The 14,158-nt window shown below is 41.6% G+C and overlaps 1 protein-coding gene across 1 annotated transcript in view; it reads right to left on the bottom strand.

The window, feature by feature from the left end:
- Positions 1 to 420: 420 nt before the first annotated feature.
- The window catches only part of slc16a10 (solute carrier family 16 member 10), a 32,368-nt gene continuing 18,630 nt past the window's right edge, over positions 421 to 14,158 (bottom strand). Inside the window, exons 2-6 of the mRNA XM_054618428.1 lie at positions 12,202 to 12,346; positions 9,831 to 10,260; positions 2,637 to 2,780; positions 1,937 to 2,165; positions 421 to 897 (exon numbers count right to left, since the gene is read on the bottom strand). Coding sequence (XP_054474403.1) covers positions 668 to 897; positions 1,937 to 2,165; positions 2,637 to 2,780; positions 9,831 to 10,260; positions 12,202 to 12,346 — 1,178 coding nt within the window. The 3' untranslated portion in view covers positions 421 to 667. The remainder of the gene's footprint in view (positions 898 to 1,936; positions 2,166 to 2,636; positions 2,781 to 9,830; positions 10,261 to 12,201; positions 12,347 to 14,158) is intronic.

Below are 14,158 nucleotides of genomic sequence, written 5' to 3' on the forward strand. Positions count from 1 at the left end.
ATAATACTATGAATAGATTTCCTCCAGACAGTATTAACATATTTGGCTTTAAGCGACAATAAAGATGGCAGGTTTAACGAGAAATCTTTAGCGGACCGGTTTGCTTTGTGCCGACGCAAAGCAAAGATGTTAAGTCTGAGTCACGTTATGTTCCAACACTTGACTGGGTACCTGTTTTGTATAATCCAATATGTGTCCTTTTTTTATGCCACATTTCTACATCTTAAAACAAATGGTGGTGTTGAAAACTGATTGTTAAATAATGGCAGAAGTCCACCTTTCCTTTAAAAATGCCATTGGAAAGTGTTTTCCATAGAGACACTGGCTAAAGATGTGCATCAGCAGCTTTTACACTGCATTTATAGTAAGCACAGCAGGTCTTCTTTCCCTTGTGACTAAAAAAAAAAAAAAAAAAAAAAAAAAAAAAAAAATGGTCTCAATTTCCACTTTACACTTCAAGTTTGCCTGTTGTAAGATTAGTTCAGTCAAACAATCTAATGCATAGTTCTTCAGGATTAAATTCACAATAAGCTGAACTCAACCTGATATGTTTCATCACTTTGGCATGTTCTCCTACTGAAGGCAATCTAACTCATACTGTATCTCGGTACTCAGCAGTCTCAGTCTGACCCCGCGTGTCTCTCTTTATAGTCTGTAGGAGGGGCACTTAGAGGACAGACTCTCCGGTTTTGCTTTGAGCGGCTTCCAGGGCCTTCTCGCCCCCGATCATCTTCTCGGTGACATCCTGCTCCCTGGACAGCGACTCCTCCTTCTCCCTCCTCTTGCGCCTGGCCTCCACCCAGGGAATCAGACACAACACGGCTCCTCCGATGATCGGGGGGATACCTGCCAGGTAGAAGGCCTCGTTGTAGCTGCCCAGTCTGTCCCTCAGGAAACCTGTGAGCAGATAGATGGATGGATGGATAAATAAGTAGATAGATAGATAGATAGATAGATAGATAGATAGATAGATAGATAGATAGATAGATAGATAGATAGATAGATAGATAGATAGATAGATAGATAGATAGATAGATAGATAGACATTTAATTTGTCTTAACATTTATGTAAATGTTGTTACTAATTATATATTTTTTATTATTCTTAATAATTTCATTTTTTTTAATTTCACTTATTGACATATATTTTAGAATCTACACTTTTTGTTAATTGTTTTAATCTATCTCCTCGTATTGCATATAGTATATTTAATACACTTTGAGCAACATATTTTGTATGAAAAGGTGTTCTAGAAATAAAGTCATTATCATTGTTATTTTTATGTTTAGCTTTTACGTGCACCTAGAAACCTGTAGGAACTATAGAAAGCCGACAATAACTTGCTTTCTGAAATATTAGGGGTTTTGTGCTTGTAATTTACAACCTACAAGTTCAGCAACTGCAATGTGCCAAAATAAACACTAGGTGGTGCCAAAGACCAGTGAATGTAAGACGTAAGCTCAGTATGATACTCTTTAAAATCAGGAGTGACTATGAGCTGAACTAGTATGCTACAACATTACATTATTATAGAGTAAATAATTACATTTGATATTTCATTTTATGTGAGACCTTCTGAAAGAAATAGCAGGGAATTATATCTTTATAGAGAAGATCTTATAGAATATTATTTTTAAAGATGGATAAAATGTATAATACGTTAAATTTCTGTCAGTGCCTGTCAATGGTGTAGATGTGATGGAATAAACAACGAAATATAACATTCTACTGATCACAGTATGAAAAACGTATTTTCTCCGTTTTCCCTTCACACAGAGGTCAAAGGTCAGGGTCGCTCAAGAGCTCATGAATAGTCTCCAAATGTACTTAGCTGCCATGCCTAACTCAGAGTTAAACATATTCAGTGTGGCGGGAGCATACATCATATATTCAGTGGCTTATTGAGAGCATAAACACACACTGTTCCCGTATTACCTGCGATGGGGGGTCCCACGGTCATGGGCACGGACATCAGGCCCAGCAGGAAGCCGATGGCCTGGGACACGTCGTCGGGCCCGACCAGCTCGAAGGCGATGGGGGCCATGATGCAGATGAAGCAGCCGTCAAACAGCCCCATCAGCAGGCACACGGCGATCAGCCCGCCAAAGATGTTGCACAGAGGGATCATCATGGACATGACGCCGATGACGAAGAAGGAGGTCACCTAGAGGGACAGGAGAGAGGGGTTGTATTGACATCCTTCATTTGAAGGTTTAATAATCTCTATGTAGTGAATTTTAAATAAAGTTCCCTTTCCAAGTTCAAGTTCATTTGGATTAGGTGTTTTAGTTTTACATGACCTCCCCACGATCATCTAAATACTTTTTTTTAGAGGAATTAAAGTCTCATTGAAATCACATTTAGTCATCCCTTTTTGCAGTATAAAAAAATGTAATTGTTATTTTTATGCTGCAGCAGAACAAAAAAAAGCAACTAAATTTCAGTTGGACTTTAGATATTAGGAATATTAGCATGAATTGGTGACTTTAAGCAGCTTTAATATAAAGAAAAAGAGCTTTCAAAGGCTTCAAAATGACAGTCACGCGATACTTGTTGAACCAGTAAGGAATGAGCTGGCAACATAAGATGTGATGAAGCATGTCTGCCTCCTTAAACTCTGAGGCCTGGCACTGACCTGCAGGTAGACTTTGTTGACTCCATTAACATAGTCCGCCACTCTGCCGAAGATGAGACGGCCCACGCCGGACGTGATGCCGATGCACATGAGCAGAACTTCTTTACTGGCATCTTTTCCAAAGCGCTCCTCCACATGCTTCATCTGGGGACAGTTGAGAGGAAAACAGATGAACACAGCTGTCTCATGGCGCTAATCCAATGTAACAACCGGAAAAGAAAAAAGGAAAGTTAAAAATGCAGATGAGGAAACGCTAAAACCAACTGCAGTGCTGGAGATCAGTTCACTTTCATATATTCAAGAAGTCGCATCAAACTGAGGTCCATGTACATCAGTGATGACATTTTCATGTAACTCACGGTGATAAGCGTGACAGCTGTCTTGTCTTATCTTATCGTCTGCTAAATGACTGTAATGTAATGTAATGTAATCTTATGTCAACAGTCAGTAAACTCAAACCACAACAACCTGATTTGAACCAACTGTATGCAAGATCATGAAAACCCACCCAAACACACTCATTGATTAACAGCATCAACAGCCTTGAAGAGATTTACATGGAGTTGATAATGGCATCCACAACAGCAGATTATCAGCAGGAAATCATTTCCCTTCAGCGGCACATAGTTGTGAGGAAACCAGTGTTTCTTGTATTTTATACGGACAAACATTTTACATTACAATGTTTCACATTGAGGACGTGACCCATCACATGCATGGGTAGCAGTGTTTTTGCATGCTTTTTGCAGAAAACAAGTTGTGGGGTTTGACAGCCTGGAGTCCAGCTTAGTGATTCCACTGATCTGTACTGTATCAGCCAGAGTTTGTTGATGCTGCCATGTCAGAGCCTAACACTTATCGGCACCCTTATCCAACCGGTCCATATTTCGACATACCTCTTATATAATCTTTAATATTTTTGTTGCCAGTGAATGTTAGATTCCACCACAGCCTGTTAGAAAAGCAGCCCAGGTGCTTTTTTTCCACATTACTTGCTGCACGTGTCCCTCCTCCTACCCCTAAAGGGCCAATCTGTGAGGCCCAGAGTTTGAGTGCCAGTGAGAAAAAAGGGGCCCGATGTGTGGAGCCCTGCCAACTACTTCTACCTCCAGGCAGCAGCAGTCCTGCTCAAAGGGCCTGTCTGTCTGCTGCTTCTACAACCCCAACCCCCTCCCCCATCAGCCCCCCTCCACCCCTCTACCCTGGAGGTCACACATCCATCTGCAAAGATCTCTGGATGACTTATTGTCCTCGTCGATACGCCACAACAGCATTCTCTGTGTTCAGGAGCGCCCTGCTCAGAGGGGATTCCAGCAGCCAAGAATCATTGCTGCAGGCAAATTAACTGGTGGCTCAGTGTGTGTGTGCATAATTGCATCACACACACTCACACACACACACACACACACACACACACACACACACACACACACACACACACACACACACACACACTGAATGAGCTAACAGTGTTCAACTGGTGGGGACCGGCATTATCAGCGATAGCCGCTGTATGAGGGCAGTGCAGAGTTGCGGTAATCATCATGTTAGCCTTACCAGTCATTTTTCACGCAAAAATTCAGTTTTTCAGCTTCTCAAATATGGAGATTTCCTGCTTTTTGTTGTTTTTTTTAAATCACATGGAAGTGAATATCTCTGGGTTTTCTGACAGACAGAACAAGACATCTACAGACAGTGGACTTTTGAACTGGACCTTTTCTTTACTTGTTCTGAAATTTTATAAACCAAATGATTAATCAACTAATCTAGCAAATAATCAACAGATGAATCGAATATGAAGATAATCATTAAATGCAGCCCTAATGTTTTTTGATTCTCTTGAGAAGGAGAATGCTGATTTTTTATTGGAATCCTCTGTGGTGAGATGCATCAGTCAGCCACAGCAGACCATGATCATGCAGCCCAGACACAAGATAACAAGCACAACAGATGTCTGAGTAATGACCAAGCAAACCCCCCCCCCACCGACCCTTTCATGAGAATCAACTGGTCAGTCTAATCTATGATGCTGACAGTTCCTCTGCTGCGATGTCTGGACAGACATGCAGAGGAAATCTATAAAACAGCGTCCCTCTGTCATTTCTGTGTAAACGCCCCTGGATGTTCCAGGCAGAGACAAGAAGACATCCCCTATTGAACCTCTCTGACTCATTCACACTCTGCATCAATAATGTCTGTTATGTATTCGAGGCTTCCTGCGAGTTTGCAGGATGGTGCTGTCTTCAAACAGATTACATGGTCCTATAGATTCTGCAGCGGTTATCTTCACTCCCTGTGTCAGCCTGTATCATGCTCGAGTTTATCACACGGCTTTGGCATTTTAACATAAGCTGATCAATCCTTGGAAAAGATCAGTCTGTCTCCAGACGCCACAGTCAACCCCACATTACTGTACTCTGAAAAAAGGAAGATAATACATGTGGCAATTTTTCCGCCAATCCCCTGAGAAACTTGCTACAAATATTTATTTGTGGAAAAAGGTCATTTTTTAAAAACTGATTGAGCGAGCACTGTTGCATAACAAAGCTGCACGAAAAACGATTGCAGCAGGGCATGCTTTGATTGTTTGTATTTTGAGGTTTCGTGTGTGTGTGTCTGTGATCATGTTTTCCGAACCACAAGCTCACTTTCATGTGAAACGTGAGAAAACACACACACACACACACATTCGTATACAGGCACAGCTGATCAACCTTTAACTGCTTTTAACACTCTGCCTCCTTCCCTTAGATCTAATCCGTGCACCTTTGCTACACTCAACCACTTTCTACATTTCCCAGAGTGCAACAGAATACGCCTGAACCTAAAGGGATCCTCAAAGTGTTTTGAAATGTGGTTGTATGAAGTACTTACGCATATTCAGCGTATTACCTACAGCAGACATGAGTTCTGGCACAGCAGCAAATCAATGTGGATGGGGGCAGCAGCAAAACACAATTCAACCTGAAAATAAAGGCACTAAGAAAAACAATATCAGTTTAAGCTATATTTATAATATTTTCGCTGGTTTACCTTACTTTGAGAAAGCCATACAGTATTTTTTTCTGAAGGGGAACTGAGGTATCTATTCTCTCGCCAAAGTCCCCAAACTCCATTGGAAAAAACTATTATTTTACCATGCAGAACAGATTGTTGGTCGACTGCTGCCTTGCTTGGTTAGTTAATTTGTGTTATTGTGTGACTTTGGTTAGTTTGGATTCACCAAAGCCACACACTAACAATAACCAACTAACTGATCACGTTAGACCAGCGAGTCTGGTGGCTTTGGAGAGAGCATATATGGATACAACGGCTTTAGTTCCCCCCTCGAAAACGGCTGTCTCATGGCAAGGTTGAGCATTGAAAATATTATAAATATTCTATTTTTAGGTTGGTCTAAAATGCGTTTTGCCGCTGAGCCTGTCCACAGCAGTAGATTGCTTTTCTCCCGTGCTGGTACTCCTGTCTGCTTCTCCAAACTGGGGGAGTGCGGACCGTCCTCTACTGTAGTAACACACTGACTATACAACCCCACTTCAAAACATCCAAACTATCCCTTTAACTGTCAGTAGATTCCTTTGAACTCTGCAGTAGAGCTTCAACGCCACATCACCAATACGCTCGTTTAAAGCTGCTATAATAGTGTGTTTTTGGGTGAGTTTTCCATCTCAGAGCCCCGAGGTACAACGGCTCACATGCTCTCTGCTCTCTTTGCTTGTTGTTTAGTGGTCATTAAACATCCAGCCTCCTCCCAACCCACACACACACACACAAAACACACATTGCAGCCCTGCAGGTGGTCCTTGTTAAACACACAGAAACAAACACATTTGTCAAGTAGAATTCGCTTTCTAAAGAAAATATATCATTCAAATACCATTCTGAATGGCGCTAATGTGAATCTGTTGTAGGGGGGACATGCGTTATCTGTCTGGCTGACGTTCAAACTTTCTCATGTGCTAGTCATCGATATGTTTTTTTTTTGCAGAGTAGGCAGAAAGAGACTACCACGCCTTTAATCAGCAAACGCACAGAGCAAACATAGCTGTACCTTGAGGACATCTTATCTCAAATCAGCAGTACTTGGAAAGGTGTGTGCAAGTGTGTGTGTGTGTGTGTGTGTGTGTGTGTGTGTGTGTGTGTGTGTGTGTGTGTGTGTGTGTGGACTTTACACTTTTGCAGTCTGAAGATATGTAAAGCTTGATTTGGAAAGAGAAAAAAAAAAAAAACTCTAAACCCTCTAAAAGGCAAAGGCAAACAGTCCCTGACGCACGCAAACACACCGGGGAAAGAAAAAGACTGGAGAGGGTTTTGAGGGTCTGATGGGACTCCCTTCCTGAAAAGCTGAACAATATGTTGCTTTGACCCGTGTTTTTTTCCTCCTTCCTCTTCCCGAGCAGTGTCACAAGGTCGGGACTTGGCTTTAAGAGCGGGGAGGGGGAGGCGGAGGCTCTGTGTCTAGGGAAGGATGGGTGCTGGGGCTATGAGGGCAGTGGTGTCGCTGAGGCTGCAGCCGGGCCCCCATGCGGTGTCCCAGTCTGAGTAGCAGACACAGGAGAAGTTTTGGGAAAACACATCTCCGGGACAAGGCTGATCTCCGTCCAATAACACAGTCATCGTGTCCAAATAAACCGTCCAACACATCCAGGCTCTTCTCCCCCCCCAGCCTTCCAGAGGAGATGTTTTCTCAAAAGTCGTATTTTCCCATCTCGTAGCCGAAATAAAGGGGAAGATTCGGGGGAAAGTGACACCTGTTTACAGAACTGCAGATTGAGCCTTTCCTGTCATATTTGGTTACTTTCATCAGGACCACACAGCTGAAGTATCTCATGTGGACCCGTGCTGTGGTGAGGGAATAAGGAAGCTGCTGGGACTGGCAGTCACGTTAGCTGTTGCAGGCTTTAGCACGTAAACAGTTAGACTCAGCATAAGAGTCTCCGCTTCTGGCTGAAGTATGTTTAATTTACTTCTGTATCTAGCCATGCGGATAGTTTTGCTTTTATTTGTCCAGATCTTGAGATATTCTGCAAAACGTTGGCATAATTGTCTAAATCAAAGATCACATGGATAATATTTGTGAAGTATTCTTTAGGTTAAAATTAGATGTCAAATAAAGTGTCCATCTGACCAATCTACAGCAGGGGTTATTGACTACATTTCTCCAAGGGCACTGTGGGGGCCGCACTTTCAAAAATATGTAAAAGTACATTTACTAAATAAGCATCAGTTTTTAAATTTTTACTGTTTTACAAAATGAATGCTATTTAGATAAGCCTATATCAGTGTGAACAGGCTGCTAACAAAACACAGGAAATAATCAGTGACCTCTGCCAAGGACGCTGTTCACTGAGGAGTGCTGGTTCAATTCTGTAAGTACGGAAACATTATAGCTGAATGCAGTCCTGATTGGCAGGAAATATTAATCAAATTGAACTGTTTTTGACGCTATTATGCAACATCCTAATTGTTGGAGAACGCATGCAGGAAGAAAGGCCTGTTGAATTGTTTGTCAGGAAAGGTCAAAATAATGTTACACTCAACGAGCCTGGACCGCAGCTTTAATGAAGAATGGTTCTTTCGGTAAAGCTGAAAGTCACGATCGCTGTTGCAAAAGAACACAATTGTAGGCGTCAACATTGCACAAGGCATGCAACATAAGGTAAACCATAACCTGCATAACATTTACAAAAGATGTATCATATATCCTAGGCTACCGCTACTCTGTGCATGAACAGCAAAGCAAGCACAGCTTTGTTAGTGAGGTAGGCCTCACAAAGAATCCTGCATTGGCTTGTGTAAAACAGTCATTCCCTTAGACTAGGAGATTATATTAGGGTGGCCAAATATATTTGCAGTATTTCTTCCAAAGTCTTTTATTTAACATTTATATCGGCAGCACAGCTTTGAGCCACATGAGGCAGCCTGATTTGAAAGAGTTATTTAAGGTCTGTTCGGACCAAATGCTCACATTCTGTGCTGCATGGTGGTGTGGTGGATAGCACTGTCGCCCCACAGCATGAGAGGCACGGGTTCAATTCCCAGACTAAACAGGCCTTCTTTGTGGAGTTTGCATGCTCTCCCTGTGTCAATGTGGGTTCTATCTATCTTCATGAACCTATCCATGCCAAATCCCAAACTTTCCTGTTCCACAATGCGTTTTTTTCTTTCCGGAGCGGTTTAGATTTCTGCAAATTTCCAGTACCGACAAAAACAAGCCAGCCAATAATATATGGACATTTGTTAATGCCATCTATAGATTTTTCTTGGACGCCAACGTCATGAATCTGTTCACATCGTCACACAACAATATGGATATCCATCGATTGATCCATTTGGTCGAGCAACATACTGCCCTCTTTGACAAACAAAATAAAGATTATAAAGAGATTGAAAAATCCAACAGAGACGGTATTATCGACTAACCACTAAGCCTTTTGCCATGTATCGGATTACAATAAAACAGATACGATTCAGTCCAGACATGAATGATGAAGACCAGCCCAATGAAGTTCAGCGATAACGCCACTCTTACTTTTCTATTATATTTATTATAGTAAAAACAACGATGCATCGATGATTGTGTAACGTGCGAACATTAGATTTTCGGTGGAATGCACAGAACCCAAATATTCTCGTGGGCCTTGGAGTGGAAGGTTTGAATGTGGAAAATCGTCAACGAAATTGTTTATATTTTCATTTCGTTTTTGGGGTTTTGTCCCCCGTTTGGAAAGGCCTTGACACCGTCCTAACGAACAGTTGCTAAATACTAAAGTAGACTAAGAGTCATGAACCATCTTGCGGTAACACGCTGTGCCGTCGCTGAATGCCTGGGAGATACTGGCTGAGGTTTAGAGTTCCATTCCTCTCCCCATTCACATTAATAAATCTCATGTTGCAAGTATGTGTTTTGATATGTGTGTTGTTGAAGCTCCCTCCTTGACCTCCCCCTTATTCCTGCCCCTTGCCAACAAACACATCCAAAACATGGGATTAGGATACTGGGAAATCACAGCATGGAATTCCTCTGTTGGCACTTGGCGTGCTGTTATTCATCAGACTGACCTTTGGCTCAGAGAGTTGGGTGACGATAACCAGAAACACAAACAGATAAATATGCACTGTATGCGTGAAGGTTGGTGAGATCAAATCTGACTGCGATGAACGAAAAAAAGTATGTGGAGAACACAAACTCACCAGGTGAACATAAGGCACAAAGTAGCCATAGAGGGCTGCGGGGATGCCGAAGGCCCAAATGCGATATCCCAAGGACTTCCAGATATTGAGGTTGAAGATCTGGCTCATGGGTGGGCATCGGCTGCCTGTGCGGCTTTTGTTGGATTTGACCGGCAGCAGGGGCTTGTAGGTGAGGCCGGCCAGCATCAGCACAAACATGAGGATGCAGAGGACTCGCATGGTGTTCTGAAGGCCTACTTTTTCCAGCAGGTGCGACAGAGCGAAGGGCAAGGTGATGGTGAAGATGCTGCTGCCGGCCGTCACAATGCCGTTCACCAGACCCAGACGCTTCTTGAAGTAGTGGCCCAGGATGACCAAGCTGGGCTGGTAGGCGAAAGAGCAGCCGCAGGCGAACACAATGCCATAGGTGAAGTACATGGGGCCCAGGGACCTGAGGGGGGGGTAAAGCCACAAGTAACATCATTGTAAAGCCTTATGATTCGCTCCTGACATTAGTGGATTTCCAGGAGAAGAGATGGTCATTTATTCGCCTTTGTTCCGCAAGAAATTCCAATAGCACTGGGTGTAAAAAAAAAGTTACCCAAAGGCGAAAGAAAGCCCTGTGAGCTGTTTGTATATGATTCAGTATGGAATGTTTAGGCTATAACAACAAGATTAAGCAAGTACATATTTATTTATGTTTTTGCTTAGTATGAGTCCCACGGTGGTTGATAAAGGTGTTCCCCAATAATCAACATTGCTATTTACTCTATACATAATAAAATGCATTTTATTAACTGAGCACTGCCGTGTTTAATTTTATTCTGATGACACCAGCCATTGGGAAACCACAGACCTTTTCTAAGTCAGTCTGCTTTTGATATTCATATTGATCCTTTTATGCAAATCTTATCAATATAAAAACAGCATTATATGCATTAGGAATTTGGTTAGATAGACCTCACACTTATTTCACTACATTTATAATACTATTTGTTAATATTGTAATCAGTGCTTTTGTTAAAGCCTTGTATGACTGAATTGTCTCGTTTTTAATATCAGGTTTAATAAAAAAAAATTAAATATGATATTTAAAATATATATAATATATAATTCAAAATATGGTCAACACAAGTGCTGGGCGGGCGGGTGAATGGGTGGTGCAACGGGTTTATTCCCCCAATCAGAAAACTAGAACACAATATTAACATTGCCATGGTCCACTTATTATTTCCAAATGTCATCTTTAATGAGTGTAAAGTAGTATTGTTACATTAATACATTAGCATATAAGAAAATATATATAACTTTAAATACACTCATAACGATTAGTCCATATGCTGCTGAAGCTCTCTAGAGAAATGTACATATCTTGAACACTACCAGGTACAATGTTTAGCCAAGTGTTTACATTTTGTCCACTAAGCCTTTCAACAATGCCAAATTACATTAAACTGCACATTCAATGAGGTGAAATGATTTATGTCTAGTGGTGAAAGTCCAGATAAATACAGGATGGTGCGTCCAAGTGGTTTCAAAGTCCTGAGCGGGGTAAATACATTTTAACAGCGAAGTCACATGACTAAGAAATGTTGCACCTTGCACTGTCTGCTGCGGAACTGGACTGTCAGCCTGCCCTGACATGTGTGTGGGTTAGGGTTAAAAGGCTGCTTGACAGCCACTTGATAAGTGGTAATTGAAATGTTTTATTACTTATTTATTGCACTTAAAGTGATGAAGCCAGGGTTGATCACATTTCTGAGTGTTTGTGCGAGTGTTTCCTCACGTGTACATGTATCAAATTCCAGGAAATGATTAACAACGGAGTGCTAAGAGCAGAGCCTTTTACCCACTGGGTCTTGATCAAAGCTAAAAGGAGTATGTGCGCTCCCTGAGCATGGTGGAACATTTAGCAGCTGATGAGACTGATTGTCCCCTCAGGAGTTGGTGGGGACCAAAAACAGTGCTGGGAATATTGGGCTTACATTCTACAGTTGGACACAAACACAACTCAACATTGAATCATATGTTGCTCTGTAGCTGGATTTTCAATTAAGCAACTGTTTGCTAACAAGTGGACCATGTCAACGTCAAAGCTGATTATATGTCGAATGTGAAACAGCAGAAAGAAAAATAGGAAATCATCCTCATCTACTGGCAATGGGAAAGTTGTCCATCACCTGTTCTTAATGGGTTTTCCTGTGTTTAAAAATAACTGCATATACACACTAATTTGGTGGAAAAAGGGTAAAACTAATATTTTTAGCTGAGGACTGAAGGCGCCCGCTACCCAAATATCTATGTATGAGAAGGTGTCATGAATACTCTATGCTCTGTCTGCAGTGATGACATGATGTCATTTTGAATTGAACAGCTATATTTTCGTCCTTACTTGACAAAGGAGCTGGCCAGCAGGCCGACCAGGCCGACAGCAGCGCCGCCCACTGCCGTTATTCTGCAGCCGAGGATGTCGGTGAAGACGCTGACGATGGGAGAGCAGAAGAAGATCATCCCCATGGAGAGGGAGCCCACCCATGCTGCAAGAGAAGAAACGAATGTATGAGGGAAAATCTCACACAACAAGCTGAAAAGTCTGAGTGATTATCGGTTCACATCCAAAACAGAAAGCTGTCTCCAGGAAGACAGTGACGTTTAACATTAATGCTACGGATGCTGACACCAAAACAAAGCCTGGTGATGCAATAATAGAACACTGTTGCTATTGTATCCATGCACACATTCACTTACTGGCAGCCGCGCACACACACAGCCGCACACGGATGTCTTACAGGTCGTGAGTTTCCTTATTTTAGATCTTGTTCATTAATCATACTGTACATTGTTTGAGTTTGCATCCATTTTTTCTTTGGAACTTTGTAGAGAGCATGTTAGGTAAAAGCTACTCACTTTCCTAGACCTAGAGACGGGCAACAGCAGGAACACACATTGACAGGACACGGGAGTGACAGAGTGGACAGGAAGGAGTGATCAGGAAGACACTTAGGGCACGGTCCCTATACTAAGTACACAGTAACCATGGTGATATCATCTACCTCCGGGGTAGAACATACTGTAATTTCCCACACCATCCAGGCAACAAATTAAACTCTAAAAATGTTTCTAAAATAGCGACAAATCAAGCTACTTAATCCCATAAAAAACAATATTGCCCTGAAGCAGTCCAGCTTGTTGGTCTAACACAACTAGAGATATTAAAGAGATGGCTACCCCGAGAGTAATCTCTACGGTATAATCATTACTGGTTGACAAATATCTGTTAGCTTATGGTTAAAGGGACGACCGCCAACATATATTATATTATATTATATTATATTATATTATATTATATTATATTATATTATATTATATTATATTATATATGAGCATACAGGTCAGTTTACTAGTCAACCTGTGGAAACAGTTGTCATAGTTTCTGTGGCTTTGGAAATAATTTTTCAAAGTAAAAAAAACAAAACCCTGATGATGTCATTGTGTTTATTTCAGCCAACGCACGGAAATCACACAATCTTTCTTATTATTATTAACTGGGGTGTGGAGTTTGAAAGAACTGGGTGTTTACCCGGCAGGGAGGGTCCAACAAAAAAAAGATGCTATTGGTGCAAAATTGCAAAATGGGAAATGTGGGATCCAGTGTTTTGGAACTTCACCATTATTTTGAATTCCTTTTCTTGTAAGTTCCCCCTCTCTATGAATGTATTAATGCTAAATTAAGTATTGTCATATTGCCAAACCCTAGGTTCAGATTTGCATAAAATCTCTTGGTACTGCTTTACCTGCGTTTCCTTACCAAACTCTGTAAGACTGGCTTGTATTTTGTCAGGCAGAAGAAATGGAACGGGGCTAATTCAGACCAACCAAATTGAATTTTTCTTTCCCTGCAAGTCAGATCTGCCTCTGAAAAAATGTCAGTAGAGCTAAAAACTCTGACCATCAGGGCGACCAAAGGAAACACCCGCAGTGTTTGCTTAATGCTTGGTCAGCAGTCTTCTGTGAGGGTAAGGTTGAATACCCCTGTCACATGCTGCAGCAGACATCTGACTAATAAATTGAAAAGATACGCAGGACACATTTACAGTAGTGCAGACAGGCAATATGTGATAGTGACAGCATCGGAGGGCTTGATAAATCTTTGAGGGATTAATCAAAGAAAAGAAAGAGCAAAGGAAAAGTTCAGAAAAGTTAAACCTCTAAGGTCTTTTCAAGTTGGTTTTATTTATTTAAGTTAACAGGGCAAGCATGTATGTACTACTGAGATATGCTGGGAACAACTTTGGTGTGACTGCCAGGAGAACTTTCACTTCTCCAATGAAATCCCACATCCAGAAATT

Source organism: Anoplopoma fimbria, chromosome 18 (assembly GCF_027596085.1).
Source record: "Anoplopoma fimbria isolate UVic2021 breed Golden Eagle Sablefish chromosome 18, Afim_UVic_2022, whole genome shotgun sequence".
NCBI lineage: Eukaryota > Metazoa > Chordata > Actinopteri > Perciformes > Anoplopomatidae > Anoplopoma > Anoplopoma fimbria.